General features: G+C 38.0%; 1 protein-coding gene across 6 annotated transcripts in view; it reads left to right on the forward strand.

The window, feature by feature from the left end:
- The window catches only part of UIMC1 (ubiquitin interaction motif containing 1), a 132,508-nt gene extending 122,764 nt beyond the window's left edge, over positions 1-9,744 (forward strand). For all 6 annotated transcript variants that reach the window (XM_082453472.1, XM_082453467.1, XM_082453468.1 and 3 more), the window contains 5 exons: positions 3,558-3,642; positions 5,952-6,123; positions 7,581-7,644; positions 8,732-8,774; positions 9,293-9,744. In XM_082453472.1, coding sequence (XP_082309598.1) covers positions 3,558-3,642; positions 5,952-6,123; positions 7,581-7,644; positions 8,732-8,774; positions 9,293-9,503 — 575 coding nt within the window. In that variant the 3' untranslated portion in view covers positions 9,504-9,744. The remainder of the gene's footprint in view (positions 1-3,557; positions 3,643-5,951; positions 6,124-7,580; positions 7,645-8,731; positions 8,775-9,292) is intronic.
- Positions 9,745-9,842: the final 98 nt, after the last annotated feature.

The following is a 9,842-nucleotide window of genomic DNA, read 5'->3' on the forward strand; positions in this document are numbered from 1 at the left end:
TGGTGAAGAAATCAAGACAAAACCCAGAATCTCTGAATTCAGAAGGTTGTGTGATGTAGAAAGGAGACTGACATATAAACAAGTAACAGAAATGTGCTAGGTGCAGAGGTATATATAAAGTGCTAATAAGCAATTAATTCCTTTTCCAGCCCTGTCTGTGGAGTGGTTTCCAAGTATTTCTTTTGGGAAAAATACTTGGTAGTCAAGATGGGTAATAAATAGAAAGAGAGAGAGAGGGAAAAAAAAAACAACCCTTAGAGGTTTCTGTAATCAGAGATGCAAACATTTTAAGAATTGATTTCAGCAAGGCACTTGATAAAATCTCTCATAAAGTCCTTGTACATAAGATGGAGAAATGTGGGCTGGCTGATAGAATAGGAGGTGGATTTTGAAGGTGGTTATACAACTATGTCCAGGATGTTTTTCTCCTGCAGTACTTTATTTTTATTTATAAAATCTCTGGGTTGGAGGGAACCTTAGAAATAGATCATCTACTCTAACTTGTGCCTAAGACCTTGCTGTAACCTGATCTCTTTTTCTCCCTTTGAATTTTTTTTTTCATACCTGTGATTCATTTATTTTGTAACTGGAAGTTTGTGCTTCTTAATCTCCCTCACCTCTCTCTCTCCTCCCCCCACAGCCCCCACCCCCCACCTCCCTGGCAACTACCTGTTTGTTCTCTGTATTTACAACTCTGTTTCTGTTTTGTTATGTTTGTTCATTTGTTTCGCTTTTTATATTCCACATATAAGTGAAATCATATAGTATTTGTCTTTGTCTGACTTATTTCACTTTGTATAATACCCTCTAGGTCCATCTATGTTGTTGCAAATGGCAAGATTTCTTTTTTTTTTTATGCCTGAGTAATATTCCATTGTGTGTGTGTGTGTGTGTGTATGTGTGTGTGTGTGTGTGTGTGTGTGTGTGTATATATATATATATATATATATATATCTCACCTCTTCTTTATCCATTCATCTGTTGATGGATACTTAGGTTGCTTCCATATCTTGGCTATTGTAAATAATGCTGCAATGAACTTGTGGCGCATATATCTTTTCGAATTAGCATTTTTATTTTCTTCAGGTAAATACTAGCCCTTTTAATTTTTAATTCAATAGTACAGAAAACTATATAGTGGAAAAGCATGCCTGCCTCCTCTTCCAGTCCCCAGGTGTCCCTGTCATCCTCCCTAGAGATAAGACACTATTAATAGTTGCTTCTGTGTATGATCATGTTTTATTATATGTATCTCTTTACACCTTGTATTATAGTTATTTGAATGTATGTGCTGTCTCCCTTAGTAAATTGTAAGCTCCTTAAGAGCAAGAACCATGCCTCATAATTTCCTGTATCTCCCCAAACTCACACATTGAAGATTCTCAATAAATATTTGCTTGATTAAGTATTTAAAGGAAATTTGGACTAGGGGAAGACAGGCTTCTCTGGTAACATGCCACAGTTTTCTGTGTCCTTGGCCGTATCATTAACAGTCATTTTTCCCCAGTGACTTGGATGAACATAATAGATAGCATGCTTGTCATATATGCAGATGACACAAACCTGGAAGAGAGAGCTGATAACATCAGATGACAGAATCAAGACTTCAGATGATCTCAACTGACTGGAATGTTCAACTGAAAAGAATAGGGATAAATATAAAGTCCTGTTAAAGCGGAAACATACCCAACAACTTAGTTACCCAAGTAAAGAATTAGGAGACCTGTCTTGATAACATTTTTGAAGATGATTTGGGAGGATAGGGGATAGATCTTAATTGCCTTTACGCTCAATTTAAGCCAGTAGAATACCAGGATTGTCAATAAAGTAAACACAGCCTTGGCTGAATTAGTAGAATATGAGTCCAGACAAAGCAGCTTGTGGTTCTTGTGTTCTCTTTACTGGTCAGACTGCTTGTTGGAATATTGGGTCCATTTTGGGGTGCCACACATAAAAGACTGACAAATTGAGGTGTATGTAGAGGAGGTTAACTAGGAAGGTAAAACATGGGTATAGGAATCAGACAGATCTAGACTCTGTTCTGGGTTCTTCTTACTAGTTGTGATAGCTTGGCAAAGTCAGTTCCTCTGAGTTTGTTTTCATATGTTTAAAATAGGGCAGAATAATAATACCAATCTCCAGAGGATCATTAAAAGGATTAGAGCTACCCTAGGCCCTCAAAGGTTCTGCAGTCCAAGTCTTATTAGTGATTGGCTTAATGACTAGATATAGTACCTGTTTTGAAGGTGGTTACATTTTAGTGGGTCAGACATCTGAGTAAAACCAAGATTGTAATGCAGCTTGTTAAGTGTTCAAAGAGCTGACTTGTGGGAAAGGGGGTAAACTTACTCATACAGCCCCCAGTAAATGCAGATTAAGCCAGAATTGTTGTGTAGCAGTAGAATGGGTTTCCCTAGGAGGAAGTGACTTCTCCTCAGTGAATGGATATAATCGAGACTATAATCACTTGTCAGGGATGCTTATAGAAGCATTTGTATGAGTGGGAGGTTGGACTAGAAGGATAAGTAAACTATGGCCAGCCAGGAGTCAAATGTAGTCAGACATCTGATTTTATAAAGTTTTATTGGAACATACCACATCCAGTTATTTATAATGTTGTCTATGGCTGCCTTCCTGCTATAATTCAGAGTTGAGTAGTTATGACAGAGACCCTATCGCCTTCCAAGCCTAAAATATTTACTGTCTGGTCCTGTACAGAGAAATTTTGCTAACCCCTGGTCTAGGTAAATGCTTCACAACCTAAATTATTTTGTGGACTGATAAGCTTTCTAAATTCTCTGTCATGGGGATGTCAAGTGTCAGGAGGGACAAAGGCAATATTTGAAGTGAGATGGTCACAGTTCTTCTTGTTAACTCCAAGGAATGAAGACTGGAAAACCGTTGGTTAATTAACTTCCAAGACGCTTTAAGAGAGTATGATTTTATAAACAGACGGCTTTTGCTATGAGAAAAGTATTTGTATGCCACTTGGGCTAAAGTTGTCTATACCCACTAGAATTAGGAGGTGGTCCTAGTGTAGTGGAAAAGACTGGTTGTGTTAACTGTTCTGAACTCTCATTTTCTCACTTGTAAATGGAACACTTTTCAGAGTTTTGTAAAGATTGGAGCTAATGTGGGCACTCAGATGTAGCTGTCATTGCTATATATCATAAAGCATCTTATTGGAGTATATGTGTCACAAAGACAGAGTTTTCAATGGGAAAGTATAAATCCTTCCCCCTAGTGCTGCAAGTTAGGATAGTACACAAAAACCTTTCTTGGTGTGGACTAGATCTTTAGAGCTAATGGCAAATAGAGGAAAAATAGATCTCATTAGCAAATATGGGACTATCTTGCTGCTGGCAGTTTCAGTCCATATTATGCAGGTAATATTCTCTGTACTAGAAAGGCACAGGTTTCCCAGACAGTCACCTCTCCCAGTGGAATAGGATTTTAAACTTTTCTTCTTCAAGTACATTTTGTCTTTTATATTTAGAGTCTACTGCCAACTAACAGTTTTTCTTTTTTTGTTTTGTTTCTTCTTTTTTTGTTGAAAGTGTTGACTCAGAGACAAAAAGAGGCTAAGAGAAAGAGCAAGAGTGACAGTGGGACAGCTGCTCAGATTTCCCTAGACATTGACAAGTAAGTAGGTATACTGTGTTTATGGAGCTCTTGCTTATTAACACATACCATCACTTAGACCGAATAAGAGACCAATTTCTCTCTTACCCTGGGTTTCTTTGGCCTACAATCACTTTGTTGCTTTAATGCCTGTATTTCTTTTTCATATTCCCAGTTTATGTCAGCATAGGTGGGTGGCCTCTGTATCCCTTTTTGTTACTCTGAAAAGACCCTGCCACCCACTCCACTTCCACATTGCTCTTAGCTTTCTGTTTTCTTTGAATTTGCATATTGGTGTTTGGTGCTTTGGGGAAGCAGTGAGCTATTTTGCAATGTAATGGTGCAGAAGTTGAGTTGCAAGAAGTTGGGCAATATTGAAGACTTCCTTGGGTTGTGGGTTGCAGCTTGACTAAGAAAACACATTCATTACAAAGGGAGGCAGGGGCAAGGGGTGGGTCAGGTATAAGTGCTGTCTCCTGAAAGTAAAGACATCACCAACAATACATTAGAGCAGTTAGTCATTAGAAACATTTATCTTTGAAACACAGATCTTATCTTAGACCCTAAATTTCATGGCTGCCTTCCCTAATCCAGTTGAGCAGAGCTCCACCTGCTCCTTTTGGAATCCTGCTGTCATGCAGTCATTTTTCTAGGACTGTATTCATCACACTATTGCAGTAATTTTTTTCCTTTCGTTTTTGACATTTCTGTCTCCGTGGCTAGTCTGTGAGTTACTTGAAGGCAGATACTTGCCTTCATTCATGTTTATATCCCCGGCATCTAATAAAATATGTGTGAGACAGCAATAACAATAATACCTGTTTGTTGAGCTCTTAATATTTTGTGCCAGCCGCTGTGCTGGGTGCTTTATTTACTTTGTAACTATCACAATAGCTGATAAGGTAGTATTCTTTCTTTTTTAAAAATAGATATAGAAACCGAAGAGAAATTATACGTAACTGGTTAAGATCATGTGGCCAGAATTGGCAAAGTCTACCGGACTCAAAAACTTATGCTTCTTATATACACACACACACACACACACACAAAAGAGTAACCATATAAGGTGATGGATGTGTTAACTAGCCTTATTGTAGTAATCATTTTGCAATATATATGTATATCCTATCATCATGTACACCTTAAACTTACACAATGTTACATGACATTTATATCTCAATAAAACTGGGGACAATTAAAAAAAAAAAAAACTTATGCTTCTTTTACAGTGCTGCTGTCTCTCATGTAGTAGGGGCTTAATAAATGCTTTTTACATTAATTAATAAACCTTGAAAGGTACACTAGTCTAGCTTTTCTCATAAGTCAGAGTTTTACTTGTATTCTCTCTAATGATTAATTACTTGAGAGACTTATTTCTCCTATTTTAAAGACCCCCTCCAGAGAAATTTTTCCTTAAAGGCAATCTAAATCTTTCTGTAGTAACCGAATAGCAACGGCCAGAAGGAGAAGCTTTGGAAAGTTTTCTTTAGCTTCTTAAAACTAAGATGATTTTATGAGTCAGGCAGACCTGGCTTCTGACAGTTATTAGCTATAGGACTTGGAGGAGAATAGTACCTTCCTAATAGGGCCCACCAATTAATTGAGAAATTGTGTTTAAAGGGCCTTGCACCAGTTCTCACCACAGAGAAAATACTTCATAAATGTTCATTTTCTTCCTTTGTCTCCAGTGATTCCATTTTTACTGATGCCTAATAAACCTTACCTCAGGGACACAATTTCCTCTCTTTCCACAAACTCTATGATTATAAAAAGATAAAAATAACTATATATGAAGTTATGCAAAAGCCTTTGGCAGAACCACATGGTTTAGTAACTTCCTAGTGGATGTTGCAGGTTGTAGAATTAAGGAAGTCAGCATATAGACAGACTTGATCTACTAATCAGACAAGTTCATCTACCATGGTAAAAATGTCATTTTGATTCAATGCTCTTGGTGTTCCCTTTTCTGTCTAAATTTTAACTTCCCTTTGAAGAAAATGATTACACTTAATTTGAGAAGAGTTTGACTGAAGTCTGGAGAGCAATTAGCATTGTTTGAGATAGTTAGAAGAGCTGATTTCATTATCATCCCACTGCCACAACAGCAGGATAAGAGAAACAGCCAGGGAAAACCACTAATCACTCAGTCCTTTTGATTGGCATTGGGTTAGTTTTATTGGCGATCCTGCTGAGCGAATCTGCTTTGGTTGACATGTCTTCTTCACGGAATAACTTTAACACATAAAAACACAATTTGAGACGTATCTAGGAGCACAGAGGCAAAAGCAAATCTTAAAACTGCCTTTTCTCTCTTTCTTCTGATTGGCTAGGAATGAGAAGTGTTATCTCTGTAAATCCCTAGTCCCATTCAGAGAGTATCAGTGTCATGTAGAGTCCTGTCTCCAGCTTGCAAGAGGTGACCAAGGAGATGGGCCTGAAGAGAGTGATAGAGTATGCTCAGCTGTGGAGGGGAAGCGTCCACAACGGCTGAGGAACCCAAAGGTATGTGTGGAGTGTTTTAGGAAAGGTTACCTAACCCTCCACAGTTCTGTTCTGGGCTTTTTTCCTCCCTCCTTCCTTCTTCTGTTTATCTTGAAACAGGATTTGTGCTTTTTTAAATTATTTTTTCTTTTAATTAAAAAATAATATATACTCATTGTAGAAAATATTGGAAGTTCAAAAAAAAGTATGAAGAATCGGGAAATTATCATCTGTAAGTTAGTTACTCAAAGATGACATCTTCTAGTATTTTGGCCTATTTTTTTCTAGTCTTTTTTTAATGCATTTTAATGTAATTGACACCATACTATATATGTACATATATACATATGTGTACATATGTATACTTGTATGTGCATATGTATATATACACCATACTATATATGTACATATATACATATGTGTACATATGTATACTTGTATAGGCATATTTATATATACACTTACCATTGTAACATAAACACCTTCCTGGGTTTATTTTTAAGCTGTTTTTTAAATTACTCTTAATGTTTGTATCACACAGTCAGTTAACCATTCTCATATTATTGGACATTCACATTGTTTCCAGTTCTTCTGTATTATAATGCTGTGTTTAAAACATTAATCAGTCTTTGTACCACTGATTATTTCCTTAGAATAGATTTCCTGAAGTGGAGCACTTAGGGCAATGGGTATAAACATTTTAAAATCTCTTGAAACATACTGCCAAATTACTTTCCAGAAAGTATATCCAGTTGTATACCCACTGCCAGGAACATACAGTCAACTCTGTTGAACACCTCATGTGCCTAGCCTTATTCGGAAACTGTAGGATCTGGTCCTGGTCACTGGGAAGATGTGCTTTCTGGGCTTTGTGATTGGAGATCAGGAAGAGCATGTCTTGGCTTAGAGATCAAAGATAAAGCAGCAGCTCCATATCCTAGGCTTACTGACATAGCAATCACTGAACACTAAGATGGAGAAGCCATTATCTGTCATGATGAAAAAAAAATATGAAGAAAAGTGTGAAGAATCAGGGGAAATTATCTTTTCCTTATATGAATGGGGTGATGTTTAGGTGGTAATTTGGAGTTAGGGCTTACGGGTATGTGCTTATACCATAGAGCTAGTTTTTTCTCTGTCATCGCTGCCTCTAGAAGCTAACTTGAAGCTGTTATTTTCTATTTTAAATCTCTCCAAATCTATCATAGGTCAAAGGTTACTGTTCTCTAATATGATCTTGGTGGAATAATTTGCCTTGACTCTGGTATCCATTCTTAGATATATTCTTGGCATAAAGATGTATTCTTTTAATCATATTTGCTTTTTTACTGTGTACCCTCATTTATTAGAAAGCAAAAGACTTCCGTACAGCTGTGCCCCTACACCTCTTCTCTCCTGGAGATAGGTGTGATCTGGGCTAAGGAAGTTGTATTTTAGACTCTCTGTATAACCCTTTCATCTATTTTTCTCTGTCACAGGAAAAAGGCTTCAAGGAAGGCCGACTCCTCAGTCTCTTGGAACAGTCTGAGTACAAGACCACAGGTGAGGATCTCAGGACCAGTTTGCTGAGCTTCTGTCTGAGGCCATCTAGTAAAAATAGCCACTACCAACTCCCCTGACTTTTTGCTAGAGTTATGTGGGTGCACATTTGACCCAGTCAGCCAGCCTTTGAGAATTGGTCTAGATCATCTCTCCTTAAGGAAGATGAAATACTCTGTCTTATTTATCATGTGTTTTGTTTCAGCCTCTATAAAGCTTGAACTTTCTACTGCCTTTTGAACTGGGGAAAACACATTTCCAAATCAGAGGGGAATGTGGTACAAGCCCTAAGTACCTCCTAAAGGAATAGGCATTGAAAACTAGTCATTACTGTCCTCTCCTAATGTTTTGTGCATCATTCATGTTACGTTTAGCATAGTGTCTCAACCTATGCTCCTGAGGGACTGTAGGAAGTAATTCTGTCTCTGTGCCTAATATTTAAGGAGGAGTAGAGTGGATTGTTTAAGAGCATTGCATAGAGTTAGTAATACCAACTTCATAGATTGAAAGGATTATATCTAGTAAAGCTCCACACATATTCCCTGACATACGTAGGCTCTTGATAAATGTTAGCTGCTATTATTACTGTTGTTGTTGTTAATAGTTGCTATTGTTAAAATTTACTAGATGTAGGTGGAAGAGGAACTTTTTGCTTAGGTCTGGTGAGATTTGCTTCCTATCTAGTTCTAATAGTTCATTCCCAACAAGCAAATGTGTTGTGCCTTCTGATGACTATAAAAAGGCAACCTCTCTGAGCCCCATAGCCTGCTGCCTTTAGGTCAGCAGGTTGTGAATCTCTTCAGGTAGCAGATTTCCCTTGGCAACTCCTTGTTGCTCAAGTCCAGATTTGAAGTAGATTTATTCAGTGGTTATTCATTCAAAAGTGTTCACCTCTGTACTTTTGCAGCTAAGCCTGTTGGATGCTAAAATTGCTCACTCACATTCCATTGGTCTGGGGATTGGGGATCTGAGCTACCTGGGGAAGCCTGATGAAGAGCAGTGCCCAGGACATAGGAAGCACACGATCAGTGAAAAGTGTTATGATTACAACACCACTAACAACATTATTACTTTTTCTGTCCTATCACAGATGCGGAGATAAAGACCAAGTTTTCAGAAACAGGAGCCTTCAGGTGAATTGGGGTGTGCATTGAAGTGTGGCTGTCATCAGTTCTAGAAAAGTACAGCCCTGGTCCTGTGTTCTGTGTATAGTGTGATATTCAAGCTGTTGAAGTAGAAAACTGTGGAACTGTGTGACTGCTCTCTGTATAACTCTGTGCCTGCCATATATCTGGGCTGAGAATTGGATAACTACCTCAGTTCATTCATGGTGTCAAAACAAGCAGAGGAAAAGCTGTCTTACTCCTCTTTGCCTCTTTATCCCCACCCAACCCTCGTCTTCTGACTTAAAATTCAAGCAGCTTGGGGATTTGGGTCTGAATCCTCATTTCCTTACTGCCCAACTGTGTGGCTTTGGGTATATGATTTACCCAGTGTCCTCATCTGTGAAAGGGAAATGATAGTACTTATCTGATTGGATTATTCCAAAGATTACATGAACTAATAGTATATGTAAATACCCCTGGTACACATACTTAGTGCTTATTAGTAGGTGTATATTGAATTCTGATTTTTTTCTCCTTCTCTCTAGGGTGCCTTCACCAGGAGTAGAAGAGGCAGGTTGCAGCAGAGAGATGCAGAGTTCCCCTGCACATCTCGACTTAAATGAGTCTCCCATCAAGTCTTTTGTTTCCATTTCAGAAACCACAGATTGCTTAGTGGACTTTAAAAAGCAGTTTACTGTCCGGTCAAGTAGCCGGACACGGACCAAAGCAGGCAGAGGAAGAAGGAGGAAATCCTGAATTTCTAGGGTCCAAAGGTTGACAAAACCATTAACAATAGGGGTGGGCCATGTTCCTTAAGCCTTAGTGGTCTCCAGTTCATTGTTATGCAAGTTTTGGCCCTGCAGTTTCTACCACCAGCACCCAATCAGTGTTCTGGTTTTTATGTTTTCTATGAGCTATACAGACAACTGTGTGTAGTATTCTGTTTTATAACAGTCTGTTTGAATTCACTTATGGTTAAAAAGAAAATTTAAATATATTTATCTATGTTTGTATGAAATCTTATTTCAATAAGATGGAGATTTTCCTTTTTTTCTCTGGGCTTAGGGGAGGGATATTTTAATTATGGAGCTAGTT

This window comes from Balaenoptera physalus (genome assembly GCF_965194825.1).
Source record: "Balaenoptera physalus genome assembly, chromosome: 3".
NCBI classification, from domain to species: domain Eukaryota; kingdom Metazoa; phylum Chordata; class Mammalia; order Artiodactyla; family Balaenopteridae; genus Balaenoptera; species Balaenoptera physalus.